The following is a 25,031-nucleotide window of genomic DNA, read 5'->3' on the forward strand; positions in this document are numbered from 1 at the left end:
TCTCATATATAGAATTTTCGGTTTTGTCAATGCTGATTCTAGGGCTCCAAAATACTGGTTGACCTTCAAGATGCTATATCTTTTACCCAGCCTCTAAAGTCACAGATGTATTTGCATTTTCTGAACGGCATTAGGTGTAGAAAGTTTTCTATACCCCGTTTTCATAACTTATTTTCAATATCCAAGGAGCTAGAGTGATTTATATGCAATTTTTATCTAATTTTGGTGTTAAAATATTTCTTTTAGACGCAAATATGTCATTTTGAATCCGTCTCAAACCAGCAAAAACATGCTCATTTTTAAGTATAACCATCATTCTTTCAAAATAAACAAAAATCGTTTAATTCTGATAAATCTACAAGTCAGAATCTTCATTTTAATGAAAACCTCCGTTTTGGGGGCCGTCTCCGTTTTGGGGGCCATATACTGTACCTAGTGTCTAATTTTTAAATACGACGAAGTTCCTTCCTTCTGCTATATCTAGTTTTTCAGACAACCCTTCTTAAGCCTGCGCAACCCAACGGATAAATCTTCTCTTCACTATACGGACGAAGACAAAGCTGATATACTACAGGATCAGTTCTGTAGTGTATTCACGAAAGAGCCCGATGATAGTCTTCCGGAGTTTCAATCACGTACCGATTCTAAAGTAGAGTTTAATCTCACTTTGGAAATGGTCAAAAAAGAACTTAAAGGTCTCAACTCAAATAAGTCAATTGGTCCGGACGAAATTCATCCAATTATGTTGAAGGAGCTAGCGGACTACATAGCTGTCCCGCCTCCACACAATCATGACTAAAAGTTTGTGTACTCTGCTAGACGGATGGAAGGTGCCATGTGTCACCAATATATAAAAAAGGGAGCAAAAATCTAGCTGAAAATTACAGACCAGTCAGTCTTACATCCATCGCTTGCAGACTGATGGAAAGAGCGCTAAGGGACCAAATTATGAAACATCTGGTAGATGAAAAACTATTATCTAGTAAACAACATGGGTTCATGCCAAAGAGATCAACGGTAACACAATTACTTACATACCTTGATAAATGTGCGGATTCGATATCAAATAATAAAGTAGTTGATGTGATTTATTTTGACTTCGCGAAGGCCTTTGACACTGTACCACACCGCAGGCTGCTGAAAAAGCTGAATGCTTATGGAGTCAGAGGATCGGAGCTCAACTGGATACAGTCCTTCCTCGTTGACCGTTATCAATATGTAAAGGTAAACGGAACATTGTCGAGAATATATATGTAAAGTTATGAGTGGAGTTCCACAAGGAAGTGTACTTGGTCCACTACTTTTTGTTTTGTACATCAATGATTTACCAGAGGCTACGAAAGCAGAAATGTTCCTGTTTGCTGACGATACAAAACTGGTGGAAGAAATAAACAACGCCGAAGATGCGCTCAGGCTACAGGAGGACATTGATGCCATGGAAAAATGGTCAAAGGACTGGCTTTTAGAATTTCATCCGAACAAGTGTCATGTTTTAACACTGGGTAAATTTTGGAACATCAAATATGCCCATCCCTATACCATAGCAGGATCTGTTCTAGAACATGTTGACCAAGAAAAAGATCTAGGAGTGATAATCGATAGTGACCTGACCTTTGAAGCCCATATATTCAGTAAAATCAAGAAAGCTAACTCTATCGTTGGCTTGATTAGCAGAGCTTCGAATTTCTCTCACCAGATATGTTCGAACGCTTTTCATTGCATTTGTCAGACCCCATTTGGAATATGCACATGTAGTATGGTCTCCAAGGCTAATCAAACATATCAATGCAATCGAGGGCGTCCAACGAAGAGCTACAAGGCTAGTTAGTTGCTATAGAAACTACTCATACGAAGATCGGCTACGACTCATCAATCTACCTAGCCTAAAGACCAGGCGGCAAGTTGGTGATATGGTGGAAGTTTTCAAGAACCTCCACATTTATGACGAGTCTATAAGATTAGAGAAATTTACTCCTCGAACACGACCACGACGTCAGCACGATTACGAGCTTCAAAGGAACTTTGCTAATGACGGTATGAGAGGCTACCAAAGCAACTCTCTTTTTTACAGAAGTGTGAAACCTTGGAATGATCTAGAAGAAGATATTGTTGAAGCACCGTCCTTACAAGTCTTCAAAGAGCGTTTGATAAAAGAATGGGAGAAAAAACTTTATAAAATGTAAAATCATAAGTTCTGTTTCATAGAGGTCAATAGACCTGCGAAATATATTGCTATAAAATAAAAAAATAAAAAAAAATAAGTTTGAAATAAAAAACTTAAATCTTCTTAACGCAGTTTCTAGGTCCGGTTCTACCAGTCCATCACTACAGAGTTTATGTATATGTGTTTTTCAGCGACGGAGACGGTAAGGTTCTAAATTGACTAGATCATGATCAACTGAGGACGACGGTAAATCAGCACTTTTACCGTCCTTGATTTTGCGGGGCAGAATTGCGGGTTATTCCAAATCGCTCCAGTCACTTTACCGTCCTCAAAAGCGCAAATACATAAACTCGCTACTACTTTTCGCCCAACGGTGGTTATAAACGTCTGAAGTCTGTCTTTCAGGCATGCTCAATTTTCAATCCTAAGGACTTTTCTCACATGTTCGGTAAGTAAGCTGGTTCTTGCATTTTTGTATTCCTGCTTTATTACACCTCTGTAATACTTTGGCTTTTAACCCTTTCAGTACCAAAACTTTGCACTTTCTGAAGATAAAAAACTTTCCGAAATAATATTCATTTAGCAAGACATCACAGATGGAAAAGCTCGGCTTCAATGAGCCATAGCCTTTAGGGTGCCAAGTCCCAAGTACGGAGTATCAGAATCTGCTCGGAAATCAGCTCAACATGCCTATTTTTATCAAAAATTATGTTCTTTCCAACAGTAGATAACTCAAAGAAAAATAGTGCAAAGCTCAGTGGTAAATTTATTTTTTCTGAATTTTTGCCCTCGACTCTGGGGCTGGATGGATTAAGTTATTGTTCAAATATTCAAATATGTTTCAAATATGAAATTATCTTTTCAGTAAAATTATAGATAAATATGACACTACGAAGAATTGGTTTGATCAATATCTCTTTTGCGGTTTTTTGTTGGATGTTGATCACTTGGGTGTCCACTGCTCCCGGTATTAACCCTGTAAGTTTCTCCCTGGTGGATCCACAGATATCTGTAAAGCCCGAAGGGCTAGATAGGCAACTTTAAGCTTTCTCCAGCAAAAAAAAGTGAAGCAAAAATTTGACTTTTTAAATTTCGTGCCGATAGATAGGATCTAGCATTTTAATTGTTTTTGGAGCGCGAGATCAAAAAAAATAGGCGGCAAACGCTATTTCACATCTCTCAAACCGGTGAAATTGCATATTTTAGTCACGTGACTTTGGTAGGAAATCCTTCCAAACCTAGGCTTCACTTTTCGATAAAAGCCGCAAATCTAGCCCTTCGGGCTTTACAGATCTGTGGGTGGATCCTATAGAAGCCATTTTGAAAAATGTAATTGTTTAGAGGAAAACATACTTTAAGTATAGAAAGTTTGACTTGCTGCAAATAATTTCTTTGAACAAGTATGAGTAGATTTATTGAATATGACCTTAAATAGGTTTTTCTTCACAAAGCCCTTATGCCCCCTGTTTAGGAGGTCCATTTTAAATCCAAAGGGGTAAGGTTTTATATGTGCCGGATTTCCAAAGGGATATGCAAAAGTCTGTCAAAAATAATTGAAATTCCATTGAGATGCCTTTTCAAATCTTACAAGAAACTCACAATTCTATAAGGTGTTAAACGTCAAAATTGCCTGGAATTTCAGGAGTTACGGGCGCTTCAAGCCACAAAGATCTCCTCAACAAAAGGTATAAGCTTTTTCTCTGGATGGAAAAGCTCAATGAAAGCTCGACTTAAAAACCCTCCATTGCTTTTATTTTGTATTATGAAAGCATTGATCTAATACTTTTGCTCTTGTTTATTATTTCAGTTGGAGCGCTTTTGTCTCGATTCCCCCGATAAATGTCCTATCTCCATTGATGAAGAAGCTCTCAAAATATTCTGTCAGATCAACACTTTTAAATGTCTCCAAGCGATGCGTGACTCAATTGAAGTAAGCGTGTGAATACTAGTGGGGAGGGGCTTCGTTATACCGATAACTTTTTCGCTCAAATACCGATTTACCGTTCTAAAAAAGGCATATACCGACGTACCGATATCCCGTACGCCCCCATGTTATAAATCACTCGAAAAAGAAACTGTTTTGATGTTTAGATTTTTCCGTTGATAATTGTTTAGGTATTCCCATATTAGTTTTATTTTAATCTTTTCGTACACATTTTATGATTTTTACTGAAGGGAGTACTTTGATCAACAGACTTTCTCTCCCCCTCTCTTCTAGAGTCACTCTTCCATTTTTCCTACCGCGAGCCGAAATTGAAGGAACTATCTTCGGAATTTTCCTTGAAAATAATTAGAATATATTAAATTGCCTAAAAATGAGACTTTTGCGATATGGGGGTCTTTTAAAATGACCGCTTATATTGTAGTTCATTAATCATTGATCATGAAACTTTATTATGCTCCCGACTTGGGCTTTTTGACCTTCACTCTAAAAAGTAGACTTTTAATTCGCTATATGTTTTTCATTCTATTGCTTTTCATTTTCAGGATTTATCACACGATGTTCAAAATAAAGAAATCGAAAATGATGTGGATTCGATTGATGACTTTTATTCAAGAGGTTTGTACAAACTTTCTTCCCAACTTGATCTCCATTTTAATGGAGGGCTTACGGCTTGATTTTCATTTTATTAGAGGGAGATAAAACTATTACGAAAAAGTTACCCTTAGAAAGACAAAACCGGCGAAAAACTTTAGAGAAATAGTTCTCGAATAATTACCTAACCTTAGGAAGTAGTCTTATCTTGAACAAGGACGGTTGAAAAACTGTAGAAACCCCGCTCGTCGCTACGAGTTATCTACTGACGCTAAACCTCGCTATTTGGCACGTAAATTCAGACCGGTTGATGAATGGAACGCACGGGGGGGGGGCACTTGATTTCTAAACGACGGCATGTGCCGCCAAAGAAAATGGCTTTTAAAATCGGACCCTTACAGTACAGCCCTTGAGAAGTGAAAAGGTATCTTTACAGTGCATTTAACCGAACGTTTCTGACCGTTAAAGTGTAGTTTGATTTCATATCTTATTTTAAACGAGCCTGTGCCGTCAACACGATATGTAAAACAAATCATTGCACTATATCAAAAGTACACCCTTACAATGCATTTAACCGACCGTTCCTGACCCTTACAGTGTAGTTAGATTCCATATCGTATTTTGTTGAAGCCACCTGAAAATGGGGTGTCGTCAAAATGTGCAAATCAAATCAAAATAGGTGGCAGTCAAAACTATAATATAGATACATCAGATGTTTACTGTCAGACTTGCAATTCAGCACCCTTACATTGTATCTAGCTAAAAGAACACTCTTGCAGTGCACTGTATCAAGAGTACAAGCTTACATATTATATATAATTCGAAGATCTCGAAAAATCTACCCTTAAGGGCGGGACATGTCGTGGATCGGACCATATGAGTTTCGAAAACAAAAGTTTGATAAGAGGGGATTTGCATTAAACTTTCGAAAATAAGAGAAACAAAAAGGATATTGCAAAACTTCATTCTTTAAATACATTTTAAATCTTTTAAATCTTCCTCTCTTGAAAGGTAACCAGTTCTAAACTTGTGCATTGAACGTAAATTTACAAGGTGGCATCCTTTTTCTGTACTATGCTCATCCTCAAACAGTTTCAAATGAATATATCGTAATAGAAAAAAGTTGAAAAACCGAAGATGGAAATTCTAATAATATCCGTATCTATACTACACAAAAAAGATTCACAGAAAGCCGAGATTTATTTAAACCACCAGCCCACAGAGATTGACCAAAACGTTCATCCAACGTTCTATAGACATCCCGTACGCTAAATGAATGTTGATTTGATGTTATGTGACAACTGGGAAAGGGAAAGAATATTTCAGTAACCAAAAACTTTTTAGGTTTAGTCAATGTGCCGAAACTAATAATGGAAAAATGTTTAATAATAGAAAATAAAATGATTCACATATTTGATTTTTTAGGACTAACGAAAGATAAATATAAAGTCAACATATGGGACGTCCTTGGTAGGTGATACTTAGAAGGGTGGTAGGCGGGGTTCGCAATAGAGAATGTCTTTTTGGGACGAGATAGAGTTTTCACAAGCTCTTATTGGGGCCCCCCCAGCGGTTTGCGTGAATGTGTGAATGGGCATTTTCGGTTGCGTGAATGCGTGAAAATTGGGAAAAAAATGCGTGAATGCGTGAATTGAAAAAACTTGCGTGAACGTGAAAATTCACTTTTTGATTGCGTGAATGCGTGAATCTGGGCTATTTTGTGCGTGAATACGTGAATTTTCCCTTTTTTCCACCAATCATGTGCAGTTTTCCCGATTTTCCAATGTTTCCCCGATTTTTCCCGAAAATTTTCCAATTTCCTGTAAAATCGGGTTATTGCGTGAAACTGGAGGAAAATTTGCGTGAATGCGTGAATTTTGAAAAAAAATTGCGTGATTGCGTGAATTGAGGGTCCGCTGGGGGGCCTCCTTATTTGATTTGGTTGGTCGTTAACCAGTACTATAAACAATACACTCTTCTCGAGATGCATAAATTTATTGTTGTCCTCGTTTTCAAACAGATTTCATTGCTATGAAATTATACATTTAAACCAATTCGAATTCCCAAAAGGCAAACATTAACTCTAAAACAAAAGTACTTGAAATTCAAAATGTCTCATGAGGTGTAAACAACACAATTATCATTGTGAATATGTAATTTTAGAGCAATGAAATCTGTTTGAAAACGAGGACAACAATAAATTTATGCATCTCGAGAAGAGTGTATTGTGTTACTTTTTCTAAAGAATGCGTAATTTTTTTTTACTTCAAATGACCAATTTTTAAAGTCTTATAAAAAAAAGTCCATCTCATCTGGTTGTTTTTCGATGTCTTAAATTTCTTGGAAAGTTTTTACCCTAAAAAGTTTGCTTTTGAGGTTTTGAAAATTTTCAGTAATGCACTCCGCAACAGAAATGGGTATCACAGCGTATGAAAAATATACTGTGAAGACACAGCTAGATTTTCTTCAACACGCACTCAGTGAATATTAAGGTAACCAGCAATTATCCAAGATTCTTTTGAATAAGGGAACTCATTTCTAGAACAATTTCAAATCTCAGACGAATTTAAAAAAGCTATGTACTCTCATCTTTGATGCTTTGAATAGTAATGTAATACACCTTTTCGACCGTAGCCGCCAATTTCCGTGTAGGCATTTTTTGTCCGTTTTACCACCCTAAAACCGTCCCAGTCTTTTTTTCGCACCTAATCGATTGGATCGAGTTTAGGGTGGTAAATTAAATAATGAAGTGGCACGCGCCTGACCACGCGACTACGGTCGAAAAGGTGTATCGAGATGCGGAAGAATTTTTATAGTACGTCTCCACAAATTAATTTCGTAAAATAAAAAGGTAAATATTAGCGCTCACGGAATTTCATCTACTTATTCAAAACAGGAGATGCAAGTGAAAAAGATTATCCAGTGAAATATGTCGAACTTTTAACGAAACTCGCCGCTAAACAAAATCAACAACGAAACAAGAGATTCATGACGTTATCAAAATCAGGTATGTGTAGACGAACTAAATTTAAATAGTTTGAGTTTTTAGACAGGATATTTATCTAAAAGTGACGTCTCTCTGGGTTAAAACATTTGATCGTAGAATTTTTACACACCCATTTATGACAAAAAAATTGTAGTAGTTTATGGGAAAGAAATTGATAGTTTGGATGGAGGAGTAGAATCTTCCCTTTCTTTGTCCGGGATGACGGATTTCAATTGTGAGGCTTTCGGAAACGGAAAATGTGACATTTCTATCCGGAAAACAGAATATCGGGGAAAAATGGCCGGAATTTCGTTATTCGGCCACCCAAATAGCAAAAAAATTTTGATGGTGAAATTTTGGCAGAATAGCGGGCTTCACCAGGAACCCGCCTCCTCCTCCGATATTATCCAAATCTACCATCAAATACTTAACCCCAAAAGAGTAGTCACTAGTTCTTTCGACATTCATAAAACCCAGATTGCCAAACACGAGTCTTCGTTGTGTTAATACGAGGGAAAAAAGTTTTTTTTTGCTTCAACAGTTTTTCAATGTTAAATCAAGACGAATTAGCAAGCTTATTTTTAACTGGTTTTGAATTTCTGTGTTTTTTTTCCAGATGGGTCTGAGCTCGTCTTGTTTTGTTTCTCTGTTTGTATTTTAACTTCTGTAACCACACTAAACTGGCTTTTCATTCGAAGATTTCCCGATGAAGCAAAGCGGAGAAATTTCCCTGAAGAAAAAAAATTCACATATATACTAAAACTGAAAATAAAAATATTACTATCATATTTTCGTGCGAAAAATCTATGAAAAAGGGTGCACAAGTATTTCTCATTGTACTACTTCATTAACACACCCCACGCGGGCATTTTGTTGTCTATGTTTTACCACCCTAAAACCGTCCCAGTCTTTTTTTCGCAACTATAGAGAATAGGAAAAGGTGTCAAAAAAGGATTGGTTCGAGTTTAGGGTGGTAAATTAATTAATAAAGTGGCACACGCCTGACCGCGCGACTACGGTCGAAAACGTGCATTTCATAGGATTCGTGTTTTTTTGGTACATGATATTTTTCTACGTCACTGCAGTAATCTACTTTTTATGGTTAAGCATTCCTTTCCGAATCGAGATTATAAGTTTTACAAAAGAAAAAAACAAAGGAAAAGAGTTCTTGAATTCCGAATTCGAATGAATGATGACAGAAAATCATTTTTTCAATGTTCTCGAAAGGAAATGTGTACAGATTTGTGCATTTTCCCATTTAAATTGGATAGAAAATAACATGTAACAGGTACACAAATCATAAGAAATAGCTAATCTATCACTATGGTATGACCTCAATGTTGAATCCTTTATTTCACAGATGGTAGCCAAACCCAAAGAGACTACCCTACCAAATACACAGATCTCGAAATACAACTCGCAAAACAAAAACAGAAGAGACGGGATGAAATGACCACACCCCTCCAGCAAGCCATGTTTACAAAATGGCTACTAAATGGCAATATTCCAGCAACTTCACGCAAAATCCCATTCCATAATGCTCATATACTGCCACGATTTACTTCAAGAAAAGACAATAAGTGGGATAAAGCAAACGATAGAGTCCCTCGAAAAGTCTCACCAACTCATGGCTCATCGACACTTCCATCCTTTGGTGGAAACCTTAACAGAGGAAACAAAGATTATAAGACAAACAAAGCAGTGTTTGCCGAGGCTATTGATAGAGCCTCTGGAAAAGTTCCGGCAAATCATAACTCAATTAAAACATCACCTCCCTTTGGAAACAAAGCCAAGACAAACAAAGCACGCAATGACGAGGATGAAGATACGGCAGCCAAAAATTCGGACAAAGATACAATGGTATGGTTCTATTAAATAACTTTGAAACCCCTTTGAAACTCAAAAATCCATCTTGTTTTGATCAGGACTTTTTCTTTGAAACAAGCTAATTCAATAGACCTTATCGGAGTTTTTTATTTTTCAATGCATTGTGGGATTGTTTCGAGTGTATTACAATAGAAATCTCTTAGGAATTCATCGAGGGAATTCTATTGTAATACACTCGAAACAATCCCACAATGCATCGCTTTTTTATAAAAATCAAAAACTCCGATAAGGTTTATTAAGGCAAGTTTATTTATCATTACTCTAAGGTCTCGAATAAAAATTTTCCCCCTTTATTAATTTTTGAAAATATTTTTAGCTATCACAAGCTGAATTGCTATAAATATCCTGATTTTAGCTTATAATTACCTTATTTGGGGGGTTTTTGGAGGTACAATTTCTAGCCCACCTCTTTATTTGGACTCCCCAGTTTAGTAGATTTTGAAAAAAATCCATACCCCCTACCTTATGGACCTTAGAGCAAACAAATTTACTGGTCTTTGTGGGGCAAAAATATTTTGATAGTCTGTCCCCTAATCATAGTCTAATGCCACTATCTCATAAATAAGACTTCGAAATTATACCGTGGCAAATTTTCTTTCCCACTCTGGTAGACTTGGTGCATTTATATTCCCCCATGTATACTATCCTCGTGACGTCTTCGCTCAGATGCCCATCTTGTAGTTATAAACTGTATCTTCTTCATATTTCGTTTAGAACATTATGAAGCTATCAGACGATAACGCAAAGAACTCGAACAGCGAAGAGGAGATAAACGATTCTGCTAAAGTAACAAATGATTCCTCTAACAAAGCAACCAAAATCTGGTTATACAAAATCCCTAGCGATGAAAATTCCATAGGTGTTGCTTCAGATCACCCTATCAACTTTTTCGAATTGAAAGAAAGGTTAGCCGGTCTTCCGAAACAAGTTGATATGAAATCAAGAAATACAAAAAAAAAGGACGATATTGAAAGTTTGAAAAATGATGAGAAAAATACTTTGGATGAAAAAACGATCGAAAGAAGGGAACAAGCAATGGACCGTATCAAATAAATTTTTCAGCAAACCCCTCATGGGGGGGGTACTACCCTTGCCGACCGACGGAGTGCTCCGCTGAGGTTCGAATAATAAACCCTACGTGAGACTCGTTTTTTCAAAAATTTTGTAGAAATTTGCGAAAAAAGTGACCGTATATGGGACTGAAATTCAAAAATCTTCTCAAATTTTCTGCCTTTTCCACAAATTTTCTAAAAAAGGCACCTCGTTGAGGTTAAAAAAGATACCCTGACCAGTGGCGCATCCCCGAAACCCATTTTCCCCTAGTACCCCCCCCCCCCCGGGAGCAAACCGCTAAACGGGGGAAAGTGTTGCAATAAAGAGTGTAAATCTATTGTAGTGAGATAAACTGTATTATTCCCATGTTATTGATATATTTTAAGATTAAATTATTACATATTGTAAATTCTAAACCCAGCTGGCACACAACGTTGTTTTAACGTTCAGATAACGTTATTTGGACGTTATGAATGTCAAATGGACGTTGTTTTGACGTTGTGTGCCGGCTGGGAAGTACGAAAAAGAAATTAACTGGATCCTTCAACCTTATTTCAATAATAGTGTCTTAATTAAATTCGTTTCCTTCTCAGTGACGACTGTATAGACGGCGAATTCCGTAATCGTGAGATCATCTTGAGATTTTGCATTTCCAATGAATGTCCTCCTCTGAGAGGGCGAACTAACATAAGCCTTACTTTGGAACTTTGGTGTCCATCAATAAAACGTATAGATAAAGCTTAAGATGGACGGGGATGAGGTTGATTTTTTAGCTGTCTTTGTCTTCTGTAATTTAAACATTCTGTTATTCATCATATTCGTATGGAACGTTGCAAGAATCTAGCAAGTCCATATAAAAATTAACAGTGAAGCCACACTTTAAAACATGTTCAGACATTACGGCTTCGTATCGCTCTAGTATGCTATTTATTACGAATCCTGATTTCGGAACGTTTCGGAGCCACGATCCTCGGGTGAAACAAGGCATGTCCCAAATATATTTTGCGTGACGCGCACCGCTTCCAATTATTCCTTAACGTTCATATATAGCTCAAAAGAATCATATCAACGAGCGGATTTCGAAAAGTGCTGGGTGAAAAATTTGCATTAAGCCAATCTCAAGATATCAGTCAAAAATTCATCGAAAAAACACGTCATAAGTAAGATTCAAATGACGTCATTATTGAAAAACAGCGATAACTTCAATTTTATTAATGTAATCAACACCAAATTTTGACTGGAGTTGTAAATTAGTGATTCTGAAATATTTGTTCAAAAATTTTCAGAAAATTTGAATGACGTCATTTGTTGTCGGGAAAATTAAAATACGTCAAAAAATGCTGACGTCATCGTGAATATTCAAATTTTTTTTTTCATGAAATATTTAGAATCGTTACTTTACATCTCCAGTCAAAATTTTACTTTGATTGTAGTAAGTTAATCAGAATTATCGCCTTTTTTCAATAATGACGTCATTTAAATTGTCTTTTTGACGTGTTTTTTCGATGTATTTTATCACGTCGAAATCAGTTTTTGGCCGATATCTTGAGATTGGCTTGATGTCAATTTTTGACCCAGCACTTTTCGAAATCCTCTCGTTGATACGATTCTTTTGAGCTATATATGAACGTTAATGAATAATGGGAAGCGGTGTGCGTCACGCAAAATATATTTGGGACATGCCTTGTTTCACCCGAGGAAACGGCACAGGTCCATTCCGATTAAAATAGTGGAGAAAAGAAAACAATTCGATCTGTTTTGCTTTTCTGTAACATCTTCATTTTTGAAGTTTCGAGTTTTGACGTTCACACAGTGTTTCGGAACCGTTTCCTTACGAAGCATTACAAAAACACGGTCTCAATGCCATCTGAAATCTCCTGTCTTATACAGCTTCCGAATATTGATTTTGGTACACTCAGACGGAAGTTTCTTCTGAGCCTCTGATAATAGTCATGCGGCAAGACCCCCTCTTGTTGAAACCTTCACTGTTCAACTCCTTATTGTATAAACTGGGCCATAATTTTCTTACAATCCGTTTAATGGCTCTTCTGTAGTCTCGATTCTTCAAGCTATATAAACATGGGTTAACGAGACATGGAATAAATCGGGCAATGAGCAGAATCCGAATCAACATAATTGGGATGTATTCTTTGAAGAATTGCGGGCTAATTTCGAAGATAAGCGACAGGATAAAGTACGGATATGAGAAAAGTACGAATTTGAGATACATTATTATGTACAGCAAAAAAGCGCGTCGCCCAGCCATTGTATTGGAGAAATGCAATGTTTCTAATTTACGAATCATAAGCACCATGGCAATCGATTGCACCATCAAAATGATTGATGGGAGACCAATAAAAAGGACGGCCAATAATAAAGTATGGTAGAACTTCAACACTTTACGATTAATATTTAAAGGTCCATCACGCAGACTCCACAAAAGTTGAATACTTGAGCACGTGACACAACAGAACCACGAGGCGGATAAGAATTTGATGATTTTGTGTTTGGTGACCATCGTATCATACGTGAGAGCATGAAAGACGTACACAAGCCGATCCGTGGATAGGATGACGAGATGTAATACCGAGGATAACATTAAGGAACGATAAATGGTACGACCAATGGTCGGTAATTCCATTTTCATCAGCTTGAATTGGTTTACCGGACAATCATTATCATGGAGATAAAACTGAGGGATTAGATTGTATAACATGAACATGCCATTAAAGAGATCATTGACTGAGAGGCTTGCTAAGATGTAATTTCCAGATAAACGGCGTAAAGACTTGTGTGTACAAAACAAAGTGAAGACAAAACCATTTAGTAGTATTGTGACAATTCCCATGGTTAAGGTGACGTAATCATATTCAGGGATTAGTGGGAATGCACAGGGAATCTTCCTCGTGAAGATGGAAGTACCACGTGATGGTTGAAAGGGTGCATCGAAGGTGATTCCTTCTCCGGTGTTGTTCGATTGTGAGAGATTTCTTAATGTTTCATTCAGCATGGGAAGTAATGGATTCCAATGGTTCATATCGTTCTTTGGCAAATTTTCAACCATGTTATGATAAGTTTTTGTTTATGTTTACTTTTCTGAAAGTAAGTAAATGTAAATAAAGTATTGCTACAACTTTCGCTAGCGACCCCTAAGTTTCCCTTGATGGCTGTAGAACTGAATGGTACTTTTCCTGAATTTCTTTTGCCAATGGGCTTTTCCAGAAAGAAATTGAATATGGATTATGGAGGATTATTTTTTGGAAATTTATCCCCGGACATTGTGACTTTTGACCCCCCAAGACAGCAGGTCCGACTAGTTGACACCATGGACAATCAAATGTACCCTCAAATAGAGCAAAATTATCCCAAAACAGAGCAAGTTTACACTACCTCCCGGACACTACCCCGGACCTCCACCCCCCGTGTACGGACATTTTCTGGAAGAGCCCAATCTCTGACACAGTTATTTTAGTTACTGACGAGTAGGAAAGTCAACCTTTGAGGGTCGACCCGCCACGCTGCTGGTCGACTTTCCACTCTTGTGCAGCTTCACCGAATTCTATAAGCTCAAAGTCTGTCTCAATATAATCTGCAGTGAAAACAAAAAAAGGCTGTAACTTTTGATTGAATTTGAATGGTTTACTGCTTGTTGAAATGATATAAACATGAGTGGAATATTATCGAAAATTAATTCGGAAGCCATCTGAAAATGAAGATTATAATTGAAGATAAAAAACACGCGAGTGATTCTTTAATCTTAGAACTTTATTAATGTTAAAAAAAAGTCAAAACAAATATGCAGTTTACTGTTTACAAATTCCCCAGAAACCTCCAAGTGTAATTGAAATGAGTTTCTTTCGAAAGAAATCTTTGCCATGATTCCCAAATGCATAACAGTATTTACTAAACTATTAATTATGGAAATGTCACTTTAATGGAATAAAAATAATAGGCAGATCTTTATGTTATGGTTCTCTATCACTGACTCTTTTTGAAAAGCATTGATGACATTTTTAAGTTGTGTTTTCAACGATGGGGATAAAAATATCAACTTTGAACTTCATCCAAGATGTTGGATGGTCGTCATCGTTACTTTTCTCTGCGTTGATTGCGCGCTGTCTGAATAGAATCTCGATTGGTCGCCACAGGTCAATACCATATATGATTTTGGCCTGTGCTTTTCACGGTAAAGATTAAAGAGTTTCTGATATTAAAATGAAGATCATAGCACTATTCTACCAGAAGTTCCATTTTCTTCTTCTTAACCCTTTAACTGCCGTTCGTATTTTTTAAGGTTCGACCTATTTGCCACGGGAAAAAAAGAAGGTTCGACCTATTTGCCAGATGTCGGCATATGCCGACATGGGCAAAAGGTAGCGATTTTGACTTCATTTTCTGAATAAAATATGAAGGACAAGGACTATAATTTTGAGTTGAACATTGTTGAATAGTTATTTTTCAACATAGAAAAGCTTTTAACTATTATCTTTTTTCATTTCAAACCATCTAATACAAAATCTTTGTAGAAGTGTTAAATTTTGCGGCAAAGAAATGGAAAGTGCCCATGTCGGCAAATCCCGACATCAGAAAAGAAATGAAAAGTGCCCATGTCGGCATATGCCGACATCGGCAGTTAAAGGGTTTAATTTTTCATCTTCATTTTTCAGTTTTTTGAATTTTTCCTTTTTTGGTAATATTCCACTCATTTTCTTGCTTTAACGTGCACAAAACTGCTATCTATTTCGAGTTCTATTAAAAGTTACATCCTTCTTTTTCTCCGCTGCATGAAAAAAATCGAGACAGTCTTTAGGTTAAAATCATTTCTAAACTTATTGCTTGTAAAACAAATGAATGATCACTAGTACCTTGGAACTTTCCACCGGGGGAGGGGGTACTAGTGTTGCGAGCTGACGGGTATATGTCGCCCGACTTTTGACCCTTGGACCCTTAGCGGGACTAAAAAGGAGAAAAAGTAGGAAAATTTTGTGTTTTTGACGACCCTATTGGGCCTAATTTGATCAATTTTTCCGACTTTTAGTTGGAATGAAATTCCAATTTTCTGGTTTTTCCAACCCTTACAGGGACTTTTACACATACACATACCCGTACCCTTCACTTGCCTAAGTACTCTCCGGAAATTTCCACAATAGACACCCCTGTGTTTGATATGCAAAATGACGCTCTTGATGAGGTGGCTTAAATAAAATAGAGCAGCTGTAATGACAGCTGCAAACTCCGGTAAATCGGGAAATCAAACCGGAAAGATCGGGAAATTGAATCCAACTATCGTGATTGGATTTACGCACAATTACAAATGAAAAACCGGAGTTCATTAAAAAATCTAAAATATTGACAACACCCATCATCATTTCATCATTTCATTTTTTGCCTCTATCGTGCCTCAATTTTATCTCTTTCGTGAATCGCTTGATCAAAGCATAAAAAATAGTAAATTCGCCATCATCACACAGTGGAACAAATGATACATTCTCGTCTCTACCACATCTTACAGAAACCTCAAAGAGAGAAAAATAATTTTTTTACACTTTTCAAACTCTTACCTTCTCCATACCTTTGTGTTATATATGGAGAAAAATCATAAACAGCAAGAAGAACAAAAGAAGAGATTAAGCTAACCCTTTCACAATGGGAAACATTATTCCATGTTCTGAAAATCTCTATATGCTCCAGACCAGATGGTGAGCAACCGTCTCTCCCCTTAAATTGCATATAATTAGCATAGTCTTGAACCATAGTCCGTATAAGAAACCCCGGTCTCAAAGCATTTTGTTTCTTTCTATTGTTGTGAACTTGAACTTGCGTTGAGAAATCATCTTGTTTTGCTCACTTTTTGATCATGTGATTAACTTTTGAACCAATCCCAAGAGGAGTATTTGATTTTTATAATCGTTATTAACAAAGGAAGAAAGTTAATAAAAAGTTACAATAATAGGCTTCCAGAACAGGGTTTTTTATACGGCTATGCTTGAACGTTGTTATAAAAGAATATCAAAGTCTATTCACGATAAGTGTGCACTCTTTTTTCATTTACCTATAACTTTTGAAGGAATTCTTCAATCTTTATAAATTTGGTATCATTGGAAAGATATTATTGAGTGGAACAACTTGAAATAAAAAAGTCTTTAAAAATATTCTAAAAACTAAGATGAAAATGACGAAGAAAAAAATGAAGATCTTGTAGAGAAGTGCTATAACTTTTATTTTCACTGGAGTTAATCCTTGATTATCGAACGTCATCACTGTGAAACAAATTTTCAAGTTCTATCTTTCGATTGAATAAGCTTTTTCGAAAATTTTCTTTCTCAAATTGATGATGTTCTAAGATTAAAGAATCATTCGTGCAAATTTTCTTTCTTCATTTTCAATCTTCATTTGCCGATCTTTTTGAGATCAATTTTCTTCATTTTGATACCACTCCTGTACATTTTTCAACAAACACAAACTCGCTATTTAATTGCAGAGGAGATGGAGTTTTAAGATACTCATAAAAATGACGCGTTCTTTAGAAAAAGTAAGGGTGGGTTTACATCTGTAGGAGAGAATCAATTAACACTCCCTTTGTCGATAACAATTCAGAACATAAACGAAGCAACAGCTCAAAATCACTTTTTAATTTAATTTAAACTAGCCGTATGCGCAGGGTCGCAAGCTGCGTGTCCCATTCCAGTGAATCACTACACATCTAAAAAATTCTAACGGAAGAAAGATAGCCGCCGATTGATGATTTGATTTTGATTTTAAGAAATAAAGGAGAAAGAAGATAACATTGCATTGTAATTTTTAACCACAATTAAGGTGGGAGTCACATGAAGTTTTGAGATTTGGTGAAAAAATTATCGATTTCGAGATTTTGCGCGTTTTATGACCCTATACCCTTTCTGAACACACTCTGAAAATTTTAAGGTCGTAGCATTTATATTTCCTGAGATATAAGGTTTTTTCTAGACCCTGATCTAAATTATTTTCCTTAGCAACGAAAAATCATACCCGTTGCTAGGGCCTGATTTCTTTATGGCTGATCTAAACATAGGATCATGACATACCAAACGAAAGATCTTTTTACGCCCTTTTCGGGCGTCTAAATCAATACCGCCTTTTTTTCGCGGGATTTCCTAATATGAAAATCCTTTTCCAGCCGAAACATTGATTAAATAAAGAAGAAAACAAATTCCGAATAGGTGCATCTTCGAGAAACTCAAAATTTAAGTTATCAAAAAGAATAACACATGATGTAAAATATGGTCGATATTTCGATTCACTTGCTAAATCATTATCAAGACAGAGTAAAATGAAATTCTAAAAGCATTACTTTATGTACAAGTTCAGTAAAAATTAGAAAAATTATGAAATGCATCAAGGGAATAAAACGATTGCTAAAACAAAAGAAAGAAGGACTAAGTGGAATAGAGACGCAATAGAAGCGATATGTGTCAATGTAATAAAATATAATTAATTAAAATAATTGAAGCTCCTTGGAGGCCTTAAGTCCATGATTCAAGGTAGGCTTCTTTTGTTTAATACAAAAGGCTTCTCTAAATTCTAATGTATATGTATCACCAGTATCAATTACTTTGGTGTTGTCTCTGATTAAATTTAATTTGAATTCATCACCATCGACATCATTTAAAAGGAGGTTATTGATACCAAATAAGTGTTCACATTCCAGGCAATTATCAACGTGCGACTTGATTGATGATTCGTCACGTGTCGCATGTCCCGATGGAATAGCTATCTTTCGTAAAGACACACACACTGGTCAGTACCAACCAGCACACTCTTTCGTACCCTGGAAATGGAAAACTGCATGGATGCGATCTCTGATCACGAGGGCAAAGAAACTCTGCTCAAAGAACAAGCTTAATCCTGAACTCGAGATGATAAAGAAATTCGCTTCCTGGAACAAATATCCAAAATCCGTCATCAATGCAATGATTAAACGTGTCCTGTCTAATCCTAAAGACAAACCCAATACCGATGATGACAAAAGAAAAAAGGTATACTTTAATGTTCATTATGCTGGTGACGTTGGTGATCAACTTGTAAAGCAATGTTGGCGAAAACTTAGTCGTTGTACCAAAGAAAGGGTAAATTTTGTAACAAAATATTCAGTGACTAAACTCTCTTTCTTCACAAATATGAAAGATAAGATAAAAAGTCTTAGCAAGTCGTACGTTATTTATGAATTCGCCTGCCCCGTTGTACCGCATCTTACATCGGTTTGACCCAACGTACCCTCTCCCAGAGAACAAAAGGACATGCGACACGTGACGAATCATCAATCAAGTCGCACGTTGATAATTGCCTGGAATGTGAACACTTATTTGGTATCAATAACCCCTTTTAAATGATGTCGATGGTGATGAATTCAAATTAAATTTAATCAGAGACAACACCAAAGTAATTGATACTGGTGATACATATACATTAGAATTTAGAGAAGCCTTTTGTATTAAACAAAAGAAGCCTACCTTGAATCATGGACTTAAGGCCTCCAAGGAGCTTCAATTATTTTAATTAATTATATTTTATTACATTGACACATATCGCTTCTATTGCGTCTCTATTCCACTTAGTCCTTCTTTCTTTTGTTTTAGCAATCGTTTTATTCCCTTGATGCATTTCATAATTTTTCTAATTTTACTGAACTTGTACATAAAGTAATGCTTTTAGAATTTCATTTTACTCTGTCTTGATAATGATTTAGCAAGTGAATCGAAATATCGACCATATTTTACATCATGTGTTATTCTTTTTGATAACTTAAATTTTGAGTTTCTCGAAGATGCACCTATTCGGAATTTGTTTTCTTCTTTCCTAATATGACGTAACCAAAGATGGTAACCAAATATTTTTAAAAAAAATACAAATTTTGGAGGCTGTCAGCCAGTCAGCAGTGATTTTGACTATGAAAACTGCTTTAATTTGGAAATGTTGGATTGACTGATGACATTTTTAGCTCTTTAATGTCATTCTTCTCAACTAAGAAAGCTTGAGCTAGGTGAAACCAAAGACTTGATTCTCAAACTCAACGTTTTCGATATGAACTTAGTTTGACGACACCGGAAAACTTATTGAAGGACAAAGACAAAGGCATATTCAATGATGTATCTATTCAAAGATCCAAGTGTTAAAGGAATTGAAAGCCTGGAGGCTGGTTTAACAATTGTGTGTGATGAATTATTGAAGGTCTGGGGCGCTGCCTCCGGCTCCGATGCTAATCAAAAATAGTGTGACATTAGAAAAAATGGCCAAAAACAACTTTTTGAAATAACTCCCCAGGTATTTTGAATGTAGCCTTCAAATCTCAGAGGCTTATAGAACTCAATACGAGGATATGATTGAAAAAAAAAATTTATTAATTGAGCCAAAATTGTGGCTGCAAATCAAAAAATGTCGATTTTTTTAGAATGTAAGCCACATCAAAACTAGATGATTACAAAAAGAAACCTTCAGCTCTCGATGGTAGAAAGATTGAATTTTACGAAAAGCATTAAATGTACATGATATTGCACTGTTAACGTTCTATTTTGTGGCTTACATTAAAGGGATATTTTTGTCAGAAATTAAGCGTTTAACCTGCTCCATACGCTTCTAAAACATTTGTAGCTACTCAAAATGATCTAAAATCCAATTTAAAATCACCAGAATACTTTCAAAATGTTGTGAAGTCGTATTTGAGCACAAAATGTGGCTTACTTGGAGGTAAATGCAAGATAATACCGTTAACATGACAATACAGATAATTGATCCATTAAGAATGCAGGGTTGGTATTTTATATCAAATTTGAAAGGAAAACATCAATAGTAGTCTTTTCATGATTAGATGAGCATTTTTGTGGCTGACAGACAAAAATTAAGTTACACTAGGTACTGTTCTAACTTCATAAACCACCACTGAAATCGATTTGAATCATATTGTTTGATAAATGCTTTACACAGTCATTTTTTGGATCTGTAAGCCACAATAATATGCATTTATAATTACAAAAATATAAGGCTATTCTCTTTATATTTGATAAATAATCAAAGAAATAGTTTAAGGCTTGATAGTCAATGGACTTCCAGCCTGTATAATTTCTGATTATCTCCCCCGCTGTAAGCCACATTTTTTACTCACAGAAGGGCAGTAAGCCACGATTTTATACAAAATGTAATGTGTCAATAAATAAATAAACATTCGACTATCCATTACTTGGAAAATCTTAATAAAATCTTTGTCAAAGATCTATAATGCATTTATATCCATTTTAATAGAGCTTCTTATCGAGTCCGTAAGCCACCAAAATGTACTTTTAACAACTATATTTTACTTTTTTCCTTGATATTCAGCCATAAATTGATGGTTTTCCTAATCAAAGTGAAAGAAAATATTGAAATAAAAAAATCACAGCACAGCACTTTTATGATGTAAGCCACATTTTCTCTCATTTAACAATGGTAAGCCACATTTTTGGATTGAATATAAGAAATCCAAACCTTTTCTGAGAACTTGCAGAAGGAACTAATGTCATATCTAATTCCATTGCTGAGAAATAGCTTCTCAAAGATTGCAGGTAGGGTAAGCCACTCGGCATGTCAGCCACAGAATTTACTCACACTTTAGACAGCTATAGATCAATTTTGAGTCAGCCACAAAATTTCATTCTTTTTGCAACGGAAAGCTGAACTATTCAGCTTAACAACAGATGCATTTACAAATGTAAGCCACAAAATGGTTTCACTCTATAAGCAAAGTTGTGGCTGACTGTAAAAATGTCACAAAACAGGGGTTAATTTTTGATTAGCATCCTCCGCCCTCTGGCTGGATTATTTACATTAACGAAGAAATCGTGCACGACTAGATGTCCAAGTGGATTCTTGTATCACAACAGATCAACTTTAGATTAACCTATAACTGGTAGAATCAGTGAGGAAATATACTAGGATGATCTATACATTGAAAATATGGTTTTTGTTGTGAAAACACATTTAAATTGACTTAAATCAATGTTGACGTGGAGTTTGGCGCAAAATTTTAGGATTGGCGCACATCACGTGAAAGTGATAATTTGGAATTTCTGGACTATTTTGATATTTCAAAGCCTTTTTTAAAGTATATAAAGTAGAACTATAGTCCATTTTAGTCAAACAGCGAAAGAATTTTGTAAAACGGTCGATTTATTACAGAGAAATAGAGGATATATATCTACTTCTGAATTTGCGGTCCGTTTTCTCAAAATAGGTTTCAGGGGGTTTTCGCACACCTTGGCAACGTTTTCTCAGGATTGACAAGTGCTATGAACTTGAAATTTTCAGGAAAAATTCAATTTATGGTCTAGAGTGTTATGAATGGATTACATTTTTGAAAAAATACTTTTTTGATTTCTAAATTCAAAAAATGCATTTTTTAGTTTCCAGACCCCCTGGAATGAAATTTCAAAAAAAAATTCCATTCATTCACACTCCTTATCCAAACATTAACAAGCTGCAAAAAAATTTTTGTGATAGGTTTTGTAGATTTTTCTAAAACGTTGACACAATTTTTTCACAGTACATTATCCCCTGGCTGATTTTACCCCCGTCTTGGCTATTTTTAGACTTTTTTTTACATTTTTGAAATCATCTATTGTTAAGTTACCTCTGTAGAAAATTTCATTTAAAAATCTCTTCAAGTTCAAAAGTTATACAGGAAAATGTAAAAAATCAACTTTCTCAATTTTTCATGTGACTCCCACCTTAAATAAATGGCTTAGCAAAAGTATATTTTAGATCTTTTTAGCCATCGTGGCTAGCCATCGTGGTTGGACATTCGAGGGTGACTTTGATAGACTTAAGTTTTGAAAGTGATAGGGAGCCGCTATTGTAAACAGAAAGTTTTAAGAATAAGAATTCTTTAAAATGAGAAAAAAAAATTGGGAAGATGGTTGATTTTAACCCATCAAGCTCCAAAGACTTGCTGAATAGAAAATAGTAACTTGGGGTCTCAAAGTTAGTCTAGTGGTAGGAAATCTGCTTAGGGTGCAAAAAGATGATTCAACGCCATGAAGAGGAGGCTTTGTAGAGCTTTGTTAGATTTTCGAAAACTTTTTACAAAATGTTGTAAATATATTATATAAATATGTAGCCAACAATTTAATTTGATTTGACAATATATTTCGAAAACTTTGTTTCATTTTCAAGTCTAAGAAAGAAGAAAAAAATATGTAAAAATATATAGAAATCTATATAATATTTGTTGTAACAAACACATCATATCAAACATACATCTTACCCTTACAATTTCAAAGCATAACTGAAAAAAAATCTATTTCACGTCAAATCAATCACAAGCGCCTTGCTCTTGTATTCGTTTTTAGTGTTTAAAATGTTGTAAACACACACGTTTAAGCGTATTAATATATAGATTCTTAAAAAATATAATCGATCTTCCCCTCGTTATTGCCATTGTTTTGCCGTTGGTTTGGGTACCTCTTATCGATTCTCTCCTAGATGTAAACCCACCCTAACAAAATTGTTTTTTAACCAACCAAATTAAAAAAGAGCTTGTAAAAATTCCATCACGTCCCTTTAATTGAATTCTGTCAAAACCATTCTTTTTTTGCCTCCGCTGCAGATTATATTGAGACAGACTTTAGTTGTTTCACCTGCCACTCAACATTTGATGGAAGGGATGTTGTAATGTAACACAAAAAAATATTTTTAACCGAAACTAACCCTTAGTACCAAAACATAAAAACCTTTACATTTTAGCCCTTTTCCAAACGCAAAGCACGTATGATGATTGAGGAGGTCGAAAAAGTTTGATTTCTAATACACCTTTTCGATCGTAGTTGCGCGGTCATACACGTGCCACTTTATTATTTGATTTATCACCCTAAACTCAATCCAATCCTTTTTTACTCTTTTTCTATTGTCTTTAGGTGCGAAAAAAGACTGGGACGGTTTTAGGGTGGTAAAACGGACAAAAAATGCACGTGCGGTAATTGGCGGTTACGGTCTAAAAGGTGTATAGAAAATAGACATTAGCATAAAAAAAGTGGATTTCCAGACTCTTCATTAGATAAAAAACCCCGGAAAGGGGGCACTCTCTAAAATCGGACCCTTACAGTGCAGGAAAACTTTTTTGAAATTTCTCAAATTTTACCTCAAAATTTGGTATTTTTCTCAAATTTTACACCCTTACAGTGCACTTTTTCCCACTTGCTCACAAATCAACCCTTACAGTGCACTTTCCAAAGTCCAAAAAACCTACAATTAAGGGCCGCACGTCCGATAGGTCACTTACCTGGAGTGCCCTCCCCGGGGGGGGGGGCGAATACCAATTATTTATACACCCCTTTTCATTGACTCGGTAACGGTAGGAATTGTGGCCACTGAAACGAAACATATTAAATATTGGGGATTGAATATACCTACGCTTTTTTAAGGTTTTCAATTCCATTGTTTTCAAATCAAAAATTTGCTAGGGATGGTAAAATCGTAAAATAGCCCAACATTTTGCAGAGAGGGTTAGTTTGTTTGATTATTTTCAACGGTGACAAAAATTGGAGTATAGCTTTTCACTGGGGATAATGTTTTGTTCGATTTTTCCAGCTGGAGGGTTCTCTGAGAAGGGAGCTTGTCCTTTGCAAAAGAGATTCCACCGGATCAATGAGACAGGCGTAAACAGGAAGCCAATAATCGTCAATCCCCACTGCGATATTTGTATGTTTCTTCGCTCGTACTGGTGAAAGTTCTTGATGGTGGCATGTTTCCTTTTACGACTCTTACTTTTATGTTTTTTTCTTTTTATGTCTGATCGATTCAAGCAACTTACAGAGTAGATTTAGCCTGGATATCCAGCACGTAAACTTTTTTCTTGATTTTGATATTTCTTATGTTTACGATCTGGTTTACCTAGATCGTCTGCATTCTCATCTGAGGATGATTATGCGGATATTCTGATTGGTTGGTCCAAGCGAATCAGAGATCTGAATGGTGGCGTGCGTATAAGAAATTATGCGAGCCAAATTGAGGTGTCCGCCTAAGTATTTGGATGGACCGCGCGGGCGATCAGCAAGGCACGTACGCTGCTTTGCAAATCTCCCTGATTTTTCTTTTCGAACCAAATAACAATGTAATACCTAATTATCTCAAAATAATGGTAGGCAAGAAGTGGAAAGATCAAAACATGGGAATTTTTAGATGTTCTGGTTGTTTTCTTTTCAATTACTTGCTTAGATATTCTTGTTTTAATCTTCTTAATGACTTGGTTGCATCGTGTAAAGAACTAAAGGTATATCTTTATTTTCAATTCTTCTTTTATATTTGCCAATTTTGTAGTGCTGTTTTGGGTTGGATTTTGAAGAAAAAAACTTCTCCAAAATTCACTTTGCACTTTCTGTCTAACAGACTTTCCACCACAC

The 25,031-nt window shown here is 35.8% G+C and overlaps 2 protein-coding genes across 2 annotated transcripts; one reads left to right on the plus strand and one right to left on the minus strand.

Annotated features, from left to right (window-relative positions):
- The first annotated feature begins 3,033 nt into the window (after window positions 1-3,033).
- Window positions 3,034-10,744, plus strand: LOC136802909 (uncharacterized). Its single transcript, XM_067059664.1, has 6 exons — window positions 3,034-3,142; window positions 3,972-4,094; window positions 4,652-4,724; window positions 7,597-7,707; window positions 9,047-9,546; window positions 10,288-10,744. The coding sequence occupies exons 1-6, from the start codon at window positions 3,047-3,049 to the stop codon at window positions 10,624-10,626; spliced, it is 1,242 nt and encodes a 413-aa protein (XP_066915765.1). The 5' UTR covers window positions 3,034-3,046; the 3' UTR covers window positions 10,627-10,744.
- Window positions 10,745-12,541: 1,797 nt separating this feature from the next.
- LOC136802910 (melanocortin receptor 4-like) lies at window positions 12,542-13,690 on the minus strand. The gene has a single exon (XM_067059665.1). The coding sequence runs from the start codon at window positions 13,688-13,690 to the stop codon at window positions 12,542-12,544; it is 1,149 nt and encodes a 382-aa protein (XP_066915766.1).
- Window positions 13,691-25,031: the final 11,341 nt, after the last annotated feature.

Source organism: Clytia hemisphaerica, unplaced genomic scaffold (assembly GCF_902728285.1).
Source record: "Clytia hemisphaerica strain Z4C2 unplaced genomic scaffold, Clytia hemisphaerica genome assembly, whole genome shotgun sequence".
NCBI classification, from domain to species: domain Eukaryota; kingdom Metazoa; phylum Cnidaria; class Hydrozoa; order Leptothecata; family Clytiidae; genus Clytia; species Clytia hemisphaerica.